This window comes from Temnothorax americanus, unplaced genomic scaffold, assembly GCF_048541705.1.
Source record: "Temnothorax americanus isolate GAGA-0224 unplaced genomic scaffold, ASM4854170v1 Scaffold18, whole genome shotgun sequence".
In the NCBI taxonomy this organism is placed as follows: Eukaryota; Metazoa; Arthropoda; class Insecta; order Hymenoptera; family Formicidae; genus Temnothorax; species Temnothorax americanus.
This window is the reverse complement of record NW_027509318.1, coordinates 1,191,623-1,210,000: the sequence shown is the minus strand read 5'-3', so window position 1 is coordinate 1,210,000 and position 18,378 is coordinate 1,191,623. Positions and strand designations below refer to the sequence as shown.

Genomic DNA, 18,378 nt, shown 5'->3' with positions numbered 1-18,378 from the left:
CGCTCGATGCGATTATTTTACGTTGATTATTTTACATTGTGTACCTTGTTATTATAAATCAGAAACGCGCAGAGGCACGAAATGCATTGAATCACTTTACTTGAACTGCGTCTACTTTTTATATTTCGTATTTTATCTTTCTTTGATCAAGCAACTCGACTACATCTATATATGCTTCTTAAAATAAGCAATTTTCTCTTTCTCTCTCTCATAAGAAAATAATATATAAATAAATAAAATTATGCATACATAATTCAATTACAAGTGAACAAAATGTTTTTCTCCCTATATCCCTCTCTTTTCTAGCTACTTGAATCTCTGTCGAATGGTAATTATTACAATACCCTACGAAACAATCCACGAGAGAGAAGGATATTTCGAGTGATGTTACAATCTTCCCTGCCGACCGCCGTCGGCCCCGGCCACCGCGCCGTCACCCACCATCGGGCTCGAGGAGTTGCCGGCTTTCCCCATTGGAATTCAAGATCCCCCATTTTCTTAATGTCAGAGATTTCAATCTGTCACGAGAGCGGCTCGGCAACTTTTCGCTTATCCGTCCGACAATTTCCACGGCGGGCACCGCCAAAGTTTTGCGCACCGTGCAATTTAGCTCGCATTACTTTTCGCCGGTGATTCGTCAGTGCGGTAGAGAAAGAAAACATTTTCTAGATAAGAGACCTATACGCAAGTCGATCATCAGTCAAATATAAGGCAGAAGTTATGTTAGGTTGTAGGGGAAAAATTTTTATATTAATATTTATTTTGATACTAGAAAAAAATAACTTAAAAAATTTAAATCAACGTGGTTGTCTCAAAACCAACTTCAAATTGATCATAGAACATTTTCATATCTTATAGTCACCTATTTTTCAAATTTTTAAATCTGTATAAAAAGCAAGTGGAGATTGAGTATTCTAAAAATAAAGGATTCCAGCATTAAGAATATCGATGATCGACTGATTTTGCAAGCAATAACAAGAAAATGAGAAAAGAGGGAAACGAAAGATCACATAATTCGATCAGTCGAATAACCGAGTCTCGCCGGGGGGTGACTTTTCGAAGGGCTTTTCAAAGAGATTTTCGAAGGTCGATTTCTCTCTCCCCCTTTCTGTCTTTCTATCCGTCTTTGTCTCTCTATCGTCTTTTCTATTCCTCGGCTGGTGGTTGTAATAAGACGTCAGCCCACTTCTCTCGCATTCTTTCTTTTCCGTTGTTCTTTTCCTTGTACCTCAACGTACCGTTATGGAGAAAGCAAGCCCTTGGATATTCCCCGAATGATGATAATAATATACAGACGCGATGATGTGTAAACATTTGTCTTCGTTGTGTTGCCGGAAGCTCGTTGTGACGTCATTAGCAATCCCGCGTGAGTCAAGATATCATGTTCGAAGTTCGCATTTATACCTTTAGAAGCGAACGCATATGATTTGTCAGTTCGCAAATAATATACGCATTTACGTTTTATTCACCTGCATCGTATAATGTAGGAATCTTTGTATTTTTTTGTAAACAATTATATTAAGAACGCGGTTCATTACGGAGAGATAATTTCTTTCTCAATTTATTATCTCAACTTGGTGTTTCAAAGAGAAAAAGAATATTGAGAGATATATATGGGTAGTGACTAATTTGACATGTCTTGTCTTAAGATATTGCTGAGGGGACTTCATATCACCCTTAATAGAATGAAAAGCTACACGAGTCAATTTCTTCCGAAAAGACGATATAGGGTGGCGCAGGTGGCAAAGGTGATTCAGCACTGCATATTATGTCGATATATCCCATAACTGAAATCCTATTACAGTCTTATATCGTTCGACGATATGCTCCCAAAGTAACGCTTTGACATCATCAATTCTCACCAAGATGATATATAACCTAGTATAATAACTTGCTAGTTATAATTACATTACCTTACATTACCTACGGTAATGTAATAAATTACGCCGTTTAAAACAGTTCTTTAAAACAAATATGTACAAAAATGTAAAATATAAGAAAAGTTCTCCCTGCATCTTATATACTGCATATTTCTTATTAAAATATTCTCCAATATTTTACACTTTCTTTTAATTATAGACATTGTATATTATTTGTGATTAAGTTAATGTTTCGAAGGAATCGATGCGTTTGTGCATCTCTCTAAGGTAAGTCTCGGCGGAATAATCGCATGGTTAGATAGCATGTCACTGCAAGCGTTAGAAATTCTTGTCGTAGCGGGGTGTATGATGTGTCGCGCATCAATTATCACCTTGCCTTAAATAAATTAGGGTAGTAAATGCATTATTGCGTCTCGCGGTTTGCCAAAATCAGTTATTGGACTAAGTAATACGCAATACACACACATGTCTAGAGAATGTCGAAAATAAATGTTGTGAACTATGAATAAAAGAATTTAGAACTCTTTAAACTAGAGCTTCGTTGCTTCGTACACAAATACGCGCTATTATTTCGTAGCTAGACAAATGGATACTGTTCTTCAAATGTTATCAAAACGCCTAACTTTGAACGTAACAGTTTTTGATGAAAAAGCAGACGCGAAAGTGTATGTCACGTCAGTTACGTTCCGCCGAGTTGAACGACAAACTTTGAGGATTCGAAAGTGAAACATAACTCCAGTACTAATATCTTAGCAGTCACTTTGACCCGTATTCTCATAGTGTATTTAGTTTAAGGCGGCGTTATAATTTTGTCATACTAAAATATCGTAAATTAAACGTAAAGGATTTCAAATTTCTTTCAAGTAGAGAGAAAGAAAGAGAGATTCTTACCGTCAAACACATTTATCTTTCTAGAATGTTCAAGGGTAGGCGTTCAAGAGTTCGAAGAAACATAGAGAGACATCCATAAGAGAGGCTTATTTTAAAAATGTTTGTGGAGTCTCCTAAATACGAAAGGCTTAAAGAAACAAGTCACAAAAGCTATAGCTTCAAAAAACGTTCACCGATCATTGCGAACGGAGACATTAGTGTGTTCGCTGGGTTAAAAAACGAAGGAAAAGAGGAGGGAAAATAACGATGTCCCAATGGTTTAATGAGCGGCGTGGGTACACGGAGCATTAAAGAAGCGAAGGAAGCCCGATGTTTTCAGGTAAGCAGACGGACGAGGCATCTCCCGTGGGAGTGCGAGCCGCCTCCTGCGGGAGGCAACCTCGTTCTCCGCGAGCTCCTCCAAGCCGGTTTTACCTCCGAGTATAAAGCGCGCGCGCAAGTACACTTTGCGAAAGGTAACCTGAAATAATAATCGCGTGCCGTACGTACGGGGGAGCGGATAAAGGTTTGATCTTTCTGGCCTCCTCGGGGAGGAAAACTGCTGGATACTTGGGAAAGGTACGAATCTTTCGAGACAGTTTCGCTAGTTACGTAACAAGGGCGGTACCGTAGGGCACAGGCCGCGCGCACACAGGGGACGCGGAAATTTTACTTAGCGCAAAAATAGTTCGGATAGAAACTGTCGGGAGACCGCGGAAGAAACAAAAAGTAGACGTCGCGAGAGAGATACTGTCCGGTTAATCTGTTGGCTGTTTCGTTGGCCGTTTCGCCATCTTGCAGGTGAAAACGAAAAATTTATTTACGGTAGAAAATTAAATGATCGCGGAAAATAAAATTCAATTATATGGGTATACCTGCCTATTATTCTTAATAAAATTAAGCGGAAGTTACGAAGCGGATTAATAGCGGGAATTTCGAATAATGCGGACGCCTAACATTTAACTCTGTTAAAAAAAAGACAACTGTAATAATTCAAGAGAGCGAAAAATGTATGCTGTTGCGAAATATATTTTCCGCATTTTTCATTGATCTCGAATACCGGTAAAATACTTCACGATAAAATAATCGAACATGCATATTCGCGTATAACCGCGTGACCAACGAGGGGGTTAAAAACCTGTCATTCTCTCGACAAAAAGCCGACGCGCGCCTCATCATCCGCGCGCGGGAAAGAGGCGAAAAATGCACGATGTCGGCATTGTTCGATGCACATGCACTCATGCTTGGGATAGGTACGTGCCGCGGGTTCCCCAAGGGACCAAGGAATCCCATATTCATGAGATTTATGGAGGGATCGCGCTTCTTGAACACCTTCGAACAACAATGACAATGCATCGCGACGCATTGTTGCGTGCCCGTAGGGCAATTCGAGTAATGCACCAGAATGCACCGAGCGACTTTCTCTCGCTCCTTCTCTTTCTCTCGCAATTTCTTCGCATTGTTACGCAAAGGAGGCCGGTTTTGTGCATGCGGGGCGGTTCTCATTTCGCAAAGCGATCGATTTTACTGCGAAATTTGATAGGGAAAGATCGTAGGTTACGCGAGACGTTTGGGAAATATTATAAACTTGAAATTTTGAAGTGGGGGACTTGAAAAACTATCTAACTCCTTGCAACAATAGACATTACGGCTCAAATAGCAAGAAGCAGTGATATTTCATTATTTGTATCTTTTTAAGTATTTCTTACCTTCTGACTGACGGCTAAACGCTCGTTGCAGCTCCTCCTCTTCCTCTTCCTCCTCATCATCCTCTGAAACATATGACCGTACGATTATTTTTTGTTCGAAGAAATATATTTTAATTTATTCAATATCAATTAATACACACACACACACACACACACACACACACACACACACACACACACACACACACACACACACACACACACACACACACACACACACACACACACACACACACACACACACACACACACACACACACACACACACACACACATGTATCTGATAAATGAAATTTTGTTTAATATCAATCGGAATGTTTATTAATATTCGCTCGTCAAATGAAAGATAAATAAATCGTAATCCGCCGCAAATGATTTAATTTAGGTCGAGCTTTCTGTATCACGATATTTTCCCAATTTTTAATTTACAAAGTCTGGAAAACATGTTCTATATTTTTCCTAGATGATTCACTTGTGCAAACGTTGCCACCTGTTGTACGTAAATACTAAAGAAAAGTCCATGAGAGCTGGCAGTCTAACAAATAACACTCACGCTTAATCGCCGTCGTTTCGTTATCCTGTTCGGCCGCCTCCAGGACATTCTGCTCGTTACCGTCGTCCCACTCTTCGTCCCCTGCACAGAGGGAAAACCCACCGTTAATTCTATTACATTTGCATATCACCGGTAAAGAGCGAAATCCGCAGCTGCCGCGAAGTATATACATATATACGACACAAACGCAAGATTCCCGTTTTTAAATTTCGTTGCGGAAAGTTTTCGAATCTGTCGCTGCGTAATAATCGTTTTTAAGCTCTTGGTAAACAAAGCTATCTGGTCGGAAAAATCATTCGCCGTACATCATCGAAAACGAAACAACGGGGCCGTTGTTTTTCGCCGTAAAATATATTCGGTCGATGGCACACAGGGCGGTGGCGGCACCATCACCCGTTTGTCACGTGGGACAGCAGAATTAAACTTAAAAATTACACCCTCGTTCGCATGGCCAACAGGTCGTTTGTTATTTTGCATGGTATCCGACCTACCGTCACCGTCTCTCGTGGTGATTCGCTTTTTCATCGTCGCAGGGAACGTGTTTACGCCTAAAACTTGCCACTCTGACAATTGAGCTTCAATTACGTCGAGTTTTCGAAAGGCCTCAAAACCGGAGTGTACCATCGCGCTGTCGAGTTTTCATTCAAACATTTGTCGTTGTTAACAACTGATTAAGCTAACAAGCTATACGAATGGTCCCTGCTAATTGTTGCGTGATTATTTGTTCGAATGCAAATTACGCGGAAAACTGCGTTTATGAAGATGAATAAAGATATTTATCAATCATCCTAAATAATTGCAAATTTATATTATCGAAGTAACGACAAGTTAAATAAAAGTAAGGTCCATCATGATAACGTTTATCGCGTGCATGCTAAAACTATCAAAATATTTGAAAAATTCAAAGAGAATGAATCTAATAAAATAGAATGAGAAATACATGCGCAAATTAATTTTGATCTGATCGCGACCCAAACGTTGCTTTAACCGCGGAGTTAAACGTCAGACGAGGAGCAACGTCAAATTTACAGACGGGGCGCGGTGAGGCTTAAATATTCTAGAAGACACGACGCGAAGGTTAGGGCTGCGTCCTTCGATCGTGCACTTCGGCGCCCTACGAACCCTGTCAGCTGTCAGGCGTGTCTCGCGCCAAAACGCGGTTCGTTTTACCGGTGCGATATCACGGTGGTTAATGGTTCATCCATCATCGTGTAACCGAGGACTTTCGGCGAGTTTCGGTCGATTCGTTAATTGTCCCTGGATCAAGGCGAAATGCGTGCCCGTAGATTACCACCCGAGTTCTTTTAGTTGCAAAAGCCATCATTTATAATCGTGAAAAATATATTTTCCAAGGAAAAAATTCTTCCCACTTTCTCCTGACATTTTTATAAAATAGAGATTTAGCAGTGCACACAAATATTATTTCCAGTGAAACGATCATTACTCACGTCGACGTATTCAATTTACCATAAAACGTCGCAAACAATTCGACAAGACGGGCTGAGCCTTTATGACAATAATCGTAAAGGTAGAGGGTGGGATCGGTGGTATCGGCTCGAGGGCACCCTTTCCGCACGTACACCGTACCTATAACGCGCATATACGTCGTTTCGCAACAAGCCAATGTAATACGGCCTGGCCTAGAGATGACGCTATTCTCAAGATGGTCCGGGAGAAGGTTGGCGAAGGTGGCCGCGCGAGGGAGAGGAGGGAGGTAAACTCACGAAAATACAGGTTGCAATCTCGGCCCGAGCTCCGTGGCTAACGTTAAACGGATGTGTTATTATGGCTTCGACATGCACGCCGGGCAAGATAACTGCATATTGCGGCTTAACCCCTTCTAGGAGGATCATTCGAGTCACGATGCCCACGTCTCTTGATAATGCCTCCCGCGGTGGAAGTATATCGCATCTCTTCCAAATAATAACGCTTTATCTTGATTCCTAAAAATTTCCAGAATTTCCTGGCGATCTCCCTGCCTCCGTCTTTGCCGATACGAATTTTCTAATGCCTCAATCTGCTGATTTAGATTTTTATGTATCGCGTTATATAAATTTATTTAAACATTAAGTACAAAAGAGAAAAAAGAAGCTTTATGCAAACTCAATGTTTCGGAAAGTTAGCAGATAACGTAGATGCAAAAGATGCGAAGTTACTAATCTTTTGAACTAAGATAACATTTGTGGCATTTAATAAATGATTACGATAAATGAAAGTTTCTATCTATCCACATCAATGTCTAACAATAAGATAAAAGATGAAATTTCTTCGATCTTTTCATGATCTAGATCTAGGACAAACAATTTCCCGAAGCTAGACTAGAAGTTACCGCAATGTTCTGATAATTTGATGATGACATCGCCTCTCGTTCCGCATCAAGTCCGCGAGCTGACCTCTCCGGTAAATCCTTCCGGTTGCATCGGGGCGCGTCGATCCTCGCGGAAGTCGGCAAAGGTCCGCGAGTCATTAATCGATACGACGCGAATAAAGGAGCGCCCTGCGGGTTATATCCGGGAATCCGGGGCGCACACGATATCTCTATCCGCGTTGCAACTGCCGTACGTCTTGGAGTCCGTGACAGGCAGGCAAGTAAGCAGGCAGGCAGGCAGGCAGGCAGACAGCCGCCGCCATTCGGAAGGGCCGCCTGCGTCGGTCGCCGCCGCTGCTGCTGCTGCTGCTACGATGGGTAGATGTAGCGAGAGAGTAGGGAGGGTTGTCGGGAGGAAAGTCGAGGGAGATCCCGAGGGACCGCGTACCCAGGGTAGCTCTGACGCGGACTCAGACTCCCGAGGGACGCGAGCGTCCGCCGGCGACGCCGACGGCGCCGCCGAGCCCCCTCCGGCGCCGTCAGCGAGGCACCTGCCTCCTAAAGGACTTGGGAATATTGCGGAGGACCTTTGGTACCTGTCATGCCGATTCTGCGCGCGTTTGTCAGCCTGACTTCAAAGTAATGTAATTTTCAGTTCCGGAGGGGAAAAGAAAGAGATATCGCGTGTGTCGTCATTGACCACGTCACAATATCCTGTAAAGTGTAAAATAATTATATTTTCTCTTGTAATTCATTTTTAGTCGCGGTCGATAATAATAATCTCGGACAAGCTTACAATTTTTTTCAGAGTTATTCGTAAGCAAATTTCGATTGTTTACTAAGTGAGCGCGCGGCGCAGTTTGGAGCGAGCGGGACTCCCTGCAGGAGATACCGAAAGAGAATCTCTCAAATCGACGTTGCCGTTGCGCGACGTGCATCGCCACAAAAGCGACGCCAAGTTTGCGGACTTGTCAACGGGTGGCCGCTTCTCAAAGGAATACCGCCGCGTCGCGGGAATGCGTCCTCGAGTATGTCTTTTGTAACGTGCGCTTTCCTTCCTACGGGGTACGCAGTCTTCCGCATACCGCCCGCTATTAAGAAGCACGCACACGCGGATGCCCGTCCCGAAGTTCGCCAACTTCATCTCCCGTCTTCTAATTCCGTACGGACAATTTAACTTTGTCACGATCGCTGCAGTTTGCTGCAACATCGCATGCTCTTCCAAATCTTGCAAAAATCATTTATTTAACACATGCGTTATGACTTACTGAGGTATTACTTTTTCTAAAGCGTAGTTTTTTGTCGTTCCTATTATTACAAAATAATTTCAAAAAAATTAGAAATAATTAGAGAAAATACGCGAAAATCTCTTTTGGAGTAATTGTGAATAAATAATAAAAATAAAAGTAATGTGTTTAATATACATTTTTGACGGAAAATTATTTATCGAGGTGTAATGAGAAACAAGAAATGGATATAATTGGAAGTCGCGTGACGTAGAAGCTGGGCGCTCTTCATAGACAATAATTTAACGAGAGGCCGATAACTTAATCCGAGTTAGCGGACGCGTTATAATGATTATGACCGCCGGTAAGGACTTAGTGCTGTCACTGCAAAAACTAATAGCAGCTTAAGTTTTAGAGAAGCTACGATTAAACGGCTTAAAACGCTAAGCCGGAAATTTACATTGTACCGGTAGCAAGGCCGCCTCCTGTCTGTTCTGATAGTCCGCTACCGCGACCCGAAGAAAATAAAGACTTGAGCAAGTGTTTTGTATGTAACATCGATAGTAATATATCGTACATTATACTTATCCTAAGTATATTTATATAAAACAATTACCAATTTAATTACATGTTATCAATTAGTTATATTATATTGTCATAGTTATCGCGCAATTATTATATATACTACATAATTGTTTTTCTGACGTAAGCTTTTTACATAATATTTATAATAAACTATTTTCATTTTAATTACTTGTCTTCAATGACCAGTCGCGTTTTGGCTCTAATGTTTAACGTAGGAAAAGGGAGGGAAATAATAATCATCGATAAGCAAGCGCCGCTTCGGCTACGGATCGTTAATCATTTCTGCGCGTGTAAATTAATTCCGGGACGATAATTATGCATTTATGCGAGTACGCACAAATTATAATCACGTTCCTGAGGCATAATGCACATGATTCAGGTCATTGCGTCCTACTCACCAATTATAATGCGCTTATATATCGAGTATATTTAGGCGTTCCTTCATACTTGCCGTTAGAAATGCATATGCACACTGATGGCAAGCGGATTTACATATGATATATAATGTAGCTCTAATAGCGCATTGTATACAGATTGATAAATTAAGATTTCTCCAACAATATGGGAGGCCGGTGCTGCATTTCAAAGTTACCACAATATGTTCGTCCACGTACCAAAGTATCAACAAGAAGAATTTTACTTTATAAATGCATATGCGTTATTCTCTTCATTTTTTTTAAGCAATGGATCTTTTTTCTCATCTAGCTTACAATAGCACGTGACATCAATAATTAATTTTAATATTTATTTAGTACAATATTCAACGCTGATCATATTCTTAAAAAAAAACAAAAAACACGATTTTATTAAAACTTTATCTCAATCTAAAAGAAAAATTCGGCTGACGCGTCTGTCCGCTTTATTTATAATTTTCGAAAAATATTTGAAATGCAAGTCGGAATAACCCGAGGCCTGTCGATGTAAGCCGATATATTCCCATTAACGCAATTATCCTCCGTTCACAACTGCTACCTACCGGTCGTCCACGTTATGACGAGGGCATTGGAATCCATTAATACGGCTTCGGTCTCGCGCAGGTTCATTATCGTGCATTAATTAGCAACACCCTATATCACTGGCAATACTATCGGTCCGGCTTGCTATTTCGTGGCTAACCACTGGCTCGTGACATCCTGACCACGCGATGGCAGTCGGCTTGATCCGATAAAAGACGACGGTTTATTTACCGCAGCAAACAAGCAAAGGCGTACAATATTTTACGTGTCGGATATTTTTGCTACCGATTTAAATCCGCTATCACTAACGGATGTCTAGCCATAAACCTAACAATGCCATATGTATCAGGTTCAGATAAACATAGTTGACACAATGAATTAAAGCTTTTATTGTTACGATATTTATATATTAAAATAAAAGAAATAAAGATCCATCTTATTGCGTATAAATGTAGTTTTGATATTGCTTAAAAAAAAATTTTTTTTTTCAGAAATAAAATGGTTTTTTCCGCCATTTTTTGTTTAACTTAGGAAATTTCATTTATAGTAAATGATTACGGTTGACGGGTAAGAAGCAGCTAATGTATTTAACGAAATAAAGATTAATAGACGGTTGTTTAATTCTATCTAAATCGTAATTCGCGCGAAACGACACTCTTTGCTCATCAATCAGCGCCAATATTTCGGCAGTTGAGTGCCTTTTACGTCCGCTATTGGAATTCGGATGTGGCTACCGAGCGGTGGCTGGCTCGAAACGAGCAATGTGAAAACTTTCGTTTCCGCTCAATCGTCAATTCTGCCAACAAACGAGAAATGATACGAGTATCGCGGCGCGGTCGCAATTTCGGTGGAAAAAGGGCCGCGCTGTACCATATACACGATGCCGCATATAGCCATCGCGAGCCTGTGAGATCTTCGTGGTCGTGAATCGCATTTTTGAAGCGTTTACAGCTAGAACTGATCGAGTCTATAATTCGTAAAATCCACTTTAAATATGAAATCATGTCGACAACTGAACTTATGTACTCCTACTTTTCTCATTCCTTGTCCAAGAATTGAACAATTTCTTTTGACAATAAGGACTTGAAAAAAAAGACGACTATATATGTATATATATACGAAGAGAGAAATTGTAAAATAAAGATGAGACGAATGAGGAACTGTTGCGCGCGGAGTATTATAGAAACGGAAAAAGACTCGAAGAAATGGCAGGCTCAAAGGAGAGGAGAGAAATCGCTGGTGGAAATGGTACAGATAGAGGGAGAAAGAGAGAGAGAGAGAGAGAGAGGGGTCGGAAAGCTAGAGGAGCGAGATGAGCGCGCGAAAGGAGATGCAGGACGAGGAGGACGAGAGGAGTGCGACCAGAATTGGATAGGATAGGCGAACTGGTGATTACAGAGGCCGGGGATTCCCCGGGGACGAGCGTCGGTCTCCCGCGGGCTTCCACCTAATTCCATCCTGGCTGACTACTGACTCTCCTCTCCCTCTATCATCCTCTCTATCTACCCCGTGTACCTATTGCCTCTCTTTCTGCTTCTGCAACCGTTCACGTCTGCTGATGTCCTGCTCTGTCTCTTCCTCTCTTTCCCTTTCTCTTTCTATCCTTTATAGTGAGACGCTCCGTCCTCCTTTTATCCTCTACGTTTGATCAACCCTCAACTCTCTCTCTTTCCCCCTCGAACACACGTTTCCTTCCTCTCGTCGTTTCTCCTTCTACATTTATTTATCTCACTTTTTGCATTTCTCTCGGTCTTTATCCCGCATTTATGATTCGCCTCCTTCTCATCGTTCTCTTTGTCTCACCAATTTCTCTCCTTTATCTTTCACTTTTTATGACAACTGTATTTCAGTTATTCGGTTGCACATATGCTCTCGATTTGTTCCAACAATCCAACATTCTCGCGTGATGCTGGAGCAGAAGTTTGGCGGTTTTCACCGTTCTATTTGTCTCCGTTTTTCGCTATTCACCGTGACGAATTGACAGATACCGCGTTACTCGATAATTGATACTGTTAGGTGAACGATTGGCAAAAATAAACTTTTCGCGAAGCGAGCACGTGTATGTTTTTTAATTTTAAGAGCTACGATTTAAAAAATTAATTAAGATTATTAATTAATCAATGCCTCGTACAAAAAAATCTTTTTTTCTAGATCGTTTAAGTACTCGTCTTTTTTAATTATACTACAAACCGCGCCTGTGTTGCGCTAAAATAAAATATAATATTACAGTGCACGGTCGTGGAATGCAAATGTATACATAATTCGTTAAAAACAGTAGAATTCTCAAGTTCTAAAGCCACTTGGATAATTCGGCCGTTTTTGTAATTACTACAGCGTTACGGTAGACTTTCCGCAACAATAGCGGCTTTTGGCACTCGTATCGTACGTTACTTTTATGTCGGGGCACGGTTGCACGCGTCTGGAAGTTTCACGAAGCACCCTTTTAGCCAAGACTTCTTTTTCGTCCTCCACACAACGACGCTTTCACACGGACAAGCACCTTGCGACGAACTTTGCTATTATTCGCGTATCTTTGCGACACAAATGTGAGAGCTCATGAACGTTAATTTCGTAAAGCCGCCGTCACCTAGGGACGGCAGATCCTCACGTTTGTTTTATCTTGTTTTTTTTCTCCCGTTTATATTTACCGTGCGAAAACTTCCCTCTTTCTTTTTTTTTCCTTTGCTTCGTGCGACGAATCGAAAAGGTTTCCAGTATTATCGTTGAATTAGAACTATCCGTTATTTCAAAGCATTACCGTACGCACACGACGTATTTTAATTTATTTGCGATTTGTAAGTTTTATGGTCAAGATTTATAAACGCGCAAGTACTTATTTTCTAAAGATAAGTATATTTCAAAACTGCGTGAAATTTACACCGATCAATTTCTAAATACGTTGAATTTGTTATTAGAACGTTTCTTTCTGGCAACGATAGATAAAACTAGTAATAGCTGTTACGTGCAGTAATCTGTTTACATCGCATGTTCGGTCATTAATACTTCCTATCGCTTTCTATGTACTATCAACGACATACCTATGTATATTCGGATTTGTACCAAACAAATATAATGACGATAACGGTGGACTTACGTTTGAGAGATCGAGGCTTCGCCTGTTTCCTCCTGGACATATCACCGCACTGGCACGCACTTGCGAACGTGGACGGGGGTGGGGGGGGGGACACGGGGGATCAATAGCCGCTCCTCGCCGGCATGTCACTCGCGCTCGTCGAGAACTCGAATTTCGCCAGGTTTACTATATCTACTTCCCTCGACCGTCGACGATTTTACCCGCGACTCCCGCGAGGAACGGCGTAGACGCGAACGCGAAACTCGAAGGGGGTGCACGCGCGGTCGGCTTTCGAAGGTTCGCGCGCGCCGCGCGATCGGGAATCGAAACGGCGCGCGTTAACCACGTGGTCTGCGGCCCACGAAGGGCGTACGAACGGGCGCGCCTCGCGTGCGGACAGCCGCGCTCGGAGGACGCGCGACGAATGACGTGGTCGTGTCGCGCCTCGCGCCCGCGGAGAACCACTGGCGCGAGCGTTGCGCAAGCGTGCGATCCGCGCGGCCGCCCTGCGCGGCCCTGCACGACCCTGCGCGATACTCGCCACGCTTTTTAATTCGATATTTTCGACAATGGAACAAAGTAAACATATACGATCGCGATCTTTCGCGCGTACATTGTTCATATGACTTACTGTGAGGAGACTTATTACTCCAAAAACACCTGCATGAATATACTCTACGCGTGTGGTCTCTCTCGCGCGCGTTAACTCGTTAATCTTAATTATATAAAACACAATTTCGTATCTTATATAATCTTGTACAAAATATAAAAATGGAATATGAATAATACGAAACTCAAAAGTTATCGTCGCTACGCGCTGAGTTACGCTTCGTATACGCGCCACATACGATCTAGCATAGATTTCTACTTTATCGCGACTGAAAAGGTAACGGGATATGATAACGCATCGACGGAGCGAATGGGACAAGAACAGTGCGTTTTACTGTTCAATTCTCCAAATGTAACGTATAACAATTCCCAAATCGTATTGTATTTACAGAACCAAAAAATCCGTCACTGACGACATATTCTAATCGGTATGGAGAACTTGCGGTCGTAACTAACATGAAAAATGCAGCGATCGCTGCTGATCGCTACCGTAAATCATTTGAAAAATCCACACGCGCCATATTGACGGCCATATCGTAACGTCCAGCGACGCTACGATCGCACGGAGTGGCACCTGATAAAACTGTCGCATCTTTGCTATCAAAATGATGTACGTACCGTACCGAGAGGCATCAGGTTTTCCGCTCAACTGCACTGGATGCGCGTCCAAAGCGTCCAAAGCTCCAGGATCGAGGAACTTTCGGGTCTAAGGATCTCCAAGTGTCAGAATCCGTTGCTTCGGCGTGCAAGCAGTACGCGGACAGGCGATTTCGGTTCACTCCGGGCGCCCAAAGAGTCAACCGACATCGCGACGCTGCGGTCCAGCGGCGATCGTGCACGACGTTAGATGCATTGTAGCGAACATCCGACACACCTCGCGGGACACTCGCGACTCGCGACAAGATCTCGAGGAACGCGAAACGACTCCGAACCGAACACGTCCCGTCTCCCGGCCCCGGCCGAAGTGAACGCCATTTGAAATTTATCGATTATCGATGTGTCGAGGCTCCCAGAGAGGGCGATAGTGCACGCGGCGATACCAGCACTTCTCTCTGGCGATATACTATAACTACTACTACTATAACCCTGCGAATTTTTCGAGCGTATTTTCGCTACTTTGACGTCTTGAATATATCTCGTCACTCGTCAGTGCCAAGACGCGTGTTTATCTTTAATCTCTCGTATGCACGACATTTCGTCGCTCATTGACGCTGTCATCACACGTAAGCTCGCTAGTTCTCTCGTTTTCTATTGTCTACCTTCGTTAGGATAGGTTAGGATAAGCTCCACATATGTCATATGTCATGTATGGTTCAGAGATACGTATTCTTATTTCACATGTTTCTTCTGTTTGTTTCCTCTTTAATTTTGTCGGTTACCGTAGGTAATATAACGAATAAAATAAGTCGTCTCTCGTTTACAGAAAATGCTGGCTTTGGAGCGCATACCTGATCAAACCGGATACTTGGTGTTAACCGAGGACGGTGCTGTATTAACAGTAAGAAACAGCTTCTGACGATGCTCTTTTCTTTGTAACGGCAGATAGAATCTTTTGCGTTTGTATTGCAGTCTGGAGGAGATTTGGAAAATGATGAGAGAGTGGCGAATATTATCACTAGTTTGGTCACGCTGACGAGCAAAGTTGATTCCAAAGCGTTTCCCTCGCACGATCCCTTTGAAAAGATCTCGATCAAATATAAGGATCATTGCTACGTCGTATGTCTCTCCAATAAGAAGATTTACGTGGCGAAGAGAAAGCTGCCATCTCCGACTACGGCAATAGTCGAGCAGCAGCCTACCGTCGATGTTTAAATAGGAATAAACGTAATATTCATAAAACGATAAATTTATTCTTTGTAAACTTTGATATCCGACACAAGTTCGATTACTTCGATCGCTATGAGAGATCTCTGTTCACCGTTAAGATCTATCTATAAGAATAATGTATTCCGAGAATAAAGTTGGCGCAATGTAGTTTTAGGAAAAGCCTCTTTTATACGATAGCTTCTTTTGATCTTTCTAGTAAAATGGTCTTCCACGATATGTAACCTCAGAATTATAGCTATGATTAACCTCGAAATAAATTTTTTATTAAAATATTTTTGTAATCGTGCTACATCTCGCTCCTGATATCGGTGCATTCTGTGCAAATCGAAGAATTATTTTCATAGTATTTTATTTACAAATATATTATATCGTTTCTCGAAATAGATATATAGAGCATTAAGTATCACTATCGGTACTGGAACTGTCATAATTGACCAGAGACGCGCTCGAGTTACTGGCTTTGGAGGTGGTAGCTACTTCCTGTACTTTTGGCGATTCCTGGCTTTGTAGTTTCAGTCGGTCGTTCGAAGAGGATATTTTTTTTCTATTATTTTTAGATCGCACAATCGAAATTAGCCGTTTCAATTCCGCGCTTCCTTTTTTCTTTGCGTCTGAAAAGAAAGCATTCGCGAAAGTATGAGTATGATAAGAAATGTGCATTTTAATTCGCTTACATGCTGAACAAACACCTTTCTTGTGAGTGAGCAATTTGGCCAGTTTGATGTCATCCTCATGTTCGTTCACCAAGTCAATATCGAGTCCAGTCTTTTTTAGTAATGCATAATCTCCAGCTTGTTTCTTCTCGAGCTCATTTTTCCTTCCCTGCGATACGAAACGCATGACCCGGTCAGTAAAAATTCATATTTATTATTAACAGAATTAAATATATTTCGCAAAGACAAATAAATTATAAAAATGACGGCCATACCCGAAATAACGCTCTCACTGCACAGTTTGAGCCGTAATCGTCTTTCCAGATATTTTCGTTCAAGGCTATTGCACCTTCCAGCGCTGAATCTCGAGATTTTGCTACTTTCTTATCTTCCACGCCATGCTCCAACTTGTACATCGCATCGTCGTATAATCGACATGACACTTCCTTCGTTTCTGGTACTACTTGTTCATTCTGCGTAGGATCCCATCGATTTTCTTGACGTCTCGCACCGCTCACTATGACATAATCCAGATTCTGAAAGGAAAACAGGAAATATATAATTAACAAATATTGCAAAAACAGCCATTTATATGCTTTTTCAAACATAACTTACAGCAGGATCAGTTTTTATTTCAAAGTGATTGTCACAGAGATGACACTTCATGCGAAATTGATAGAGTGGGGTGCTGTAGTACATCCCGATCTTCTTCTTCTCCGCGTTATATCTCACGCCCATGCCGATATGATTCCCGCATCCGTCGCACCATATATTGTAGGGCATCTCGAATCGTATGATCAAGATGCCCATGTGGAGCTTGCGGGCTCGTTCACGCAGTGCGTGAGTGCCCAGGAACTTGTTGAGACCACCTGCACGGGGATCATAATCCGGTGGATAGTACAAATTCGTTCCCTTTCGTTCTCCCATTGTGCTGTAATTTATTTATACAGAAGATCGATTAACAGGAACAGGAACATTTAGCAACGTTGATTATAATTAATTACGGATGTATTATGACAAATGTCAAATTTGTTTTCACTGTAGTTTGAACGTATCTATTTGTGCACTGTAACAATTATTATTACAATAAAGCTATCATTGTGTGTGTACCTTAATTCTTTTTTCAAAACTTGAAAAGAAAAATAAAGTAACTTTTTCTTGAGATGATCTCTCTGGCGAACGGTTGTATAGACTCGTCTGACACTCTGACGCTGACGTTGACGTTTTTTTTTATAGGTTAGAAGTACACAAAATATAGCACAATAGCACACAGTAGCGCGATCTGGAACATTTCCTTAAACTACAGCGTGTATTATTCCATGATAAAAGCAAAAAATAAGAAACAAAAATTTGTAATTTTGAAAAATTAATATTAAGTTGTAAACACAAAATGTAAATAAGTAAATCGCGGTTGTATCAAATATACCCGATATGTTAATTAATCAGTATATTTTATACCTTAAAAGCATATAATATATTGATTATTTATTTAAAAAAAATGTAATTTTTATAGTCGGATATCTTCTAACGCAAACATCTTACACTTGCACTATATAAAAAAAAATTCAGATAGACGTTTAATATATATAAAAGAGGTTTTACATTTATTTATTTCAAGAAATTAACATGTACATAAGATATTAACAATAAGACCTTTTTTTTTTCATGGCTGTAGCCGCGATCACCAGATATCGAGGCACGATCAAATACGAAGGTAAATGTACGACGTTAATAGACACTGCGATTGTTATAATTAAACACGTCGCGGCGTCAGCGTCACTCGATTTAGCGTCCATTCGTATCGTTAATGAAATTATTTATCCGTGTTCCGAAAACGATGTCCAATCAACTTTGTTCCGAATTTCGAAGTCGGCGCGACACAACGCGTGACGCGGAGTCATCGTCGGTAAAAGCGAGATTGATCGTCCGAAAGAATGTAATCAATATATTATACTATCAAATATATTATCGAATGCGACGTATACCTCGGTATCCATATAAATTTCGCGAAGCACATGTATTAAATTCGATATATCAGTTTTTCGTAATTTAAACCGCCGCAAGCTCCGGACGCACATTTTTTCGTAACAGTAACAGTAAAGTTTCGACCAATCGCGTTGCTCGATTCG

At 41.4% G+C, this 18,378-nt stretch overlaps 3 protein-coding genes across 5 annotated transcripts in view; 1 reads left to right on the top strand and 2 right to left on the bottom strand.

The window, feature by feature from the left end:
- L (zinc finger protein Lobe) overlaps positions 1 to 13,564 on the bottom strand; it is a 76,461-nt gene extending 62,897 nt beyond the window's left edge. For both annotated transcript variants that reach the window (XM_077403821.1, XM_077403822.1), the window contains exons 1-3: positions 13,182 to 13,564; positions 5,013 to 5,093; positions 4,460 to 4,522 (exon numbers count right to left, since the gene is read on the bottom strand). In XM_077403821.1, coding sequence (XP_077259947.1) covers positions 4,460 to 4,522; positions 5,013 to 5,093; positions 13,182 to 13,221 — 184 coding nt within the window. In that variant the 5' untranslated portion in view covers positions 13,222 to 13,564. The remainder of the gene's footprint in view (positions 1 to 4,459; positions 4,523 to 5,012; positions 5,094 to 13,181) is intronic.
- A 1,257-nt stretch (positions 13,565 to 14,821) lies between these two features.
- On the top strand, positions 14,822 to 15,743 carry Lamtor4 (Late endosomal/lysosomal adaptor, MAPK and MTOR activator 4). The gene is made up of 3 exons (XM_077403975.1): positions 14,822 to 14,992; positions 15,193 to 15,267; positions 15,339 to 15,743. Exons 2-3 carry the CDS (start codon positions 15,196 to 15,198, stop codon positions 15,579 to 15,581), a joined length of 315 nt encoding a protein of 104 aa, XP_077260101.1. The 5' UTR covers positions 14,822 to 14,992; positions 15,193 to 15,195; the 3' UTR covers positions 15,582 to 15,743.
- A 94-nt stretch (positions 15,744 to 15,837) lies between these two features.
- Positions 15,838 to 17,519, bottom strand: LOC143896256 (coiled-coil domain-containing protein 130 homolog). 2 transcript variants are annotated; one of them, XM_077403973.1, is made up of 5 exons: positions 17,360 to 17,519; positions 16,865 to 17,180; positions 16,525 to 16,785; positions 16,271 to 16,418; positions 15,838 to 16,207 (listed from the first exon to the last, which is right to left on the bottom strand). In XM_077403973.1, exons 2-5 carry the CDS (start codon positions 17,174 to 17,176, stop codon positions 15,993 to 15,995), a joined length of 936 nt encoding a protein of 311 aa, XP_077260099.1. In that variant the 5' UTR covers positions 17,177 to 17,180; positions 17,360 to 17,519; the 3' UTR covers positions 15,838 to 15,992. The 2 variants fall into 2 exon arrangements, with proteins under 2 accessions (XP_077260099.1, XP_077260100.1); XM_077403974.1 differs by having other exon boundaries at positions 16,286 to 16,418.
- Between the last annotated feature and the right edge of the window lie 859 nt (positions 17,520 to 18,378).

Excerpts from the sequence above, each read along its gene's own strand:
- Lamtor4 (XM_077403975.1), top strand. The coding sequence starts at position 15,196 with ATGCTGGCTTTGGAGCGCATACCTGATCAAACCGGATACTTGGTGTTA. Across the intron at positions 15,268-15,338 it reads AGGACGGTGCTGTATTAACA|TCTGGAGGAGATTTGGAAAA; the intron begins GTAAGAAACAGC and ends TTTGTATTGCAG.
- LOC143896256 (XM_077403973.1), bottom strand. The coding sequence starts at position 17,176 with ATGGGAGAACGAAAGGGAACGAATTTGTACTATCCACCGGATTATGAT. Across the intron at positions 16,786-16,864 it reads AAATAAAAACTGATCCTGCT|AATCTGGATTATGTCATAGT; the intron begins GTAAGTTATGTT and ends TTTTCCTTTCAG. Across the intron at positions 16,419-16,524 it reads CAGTGAGAGCGTTATTTCGG|GGAAGGAAAAATGAGCTCGA; the intron begins GTATGGCCGTCA and ends TTCGTATCGCAG.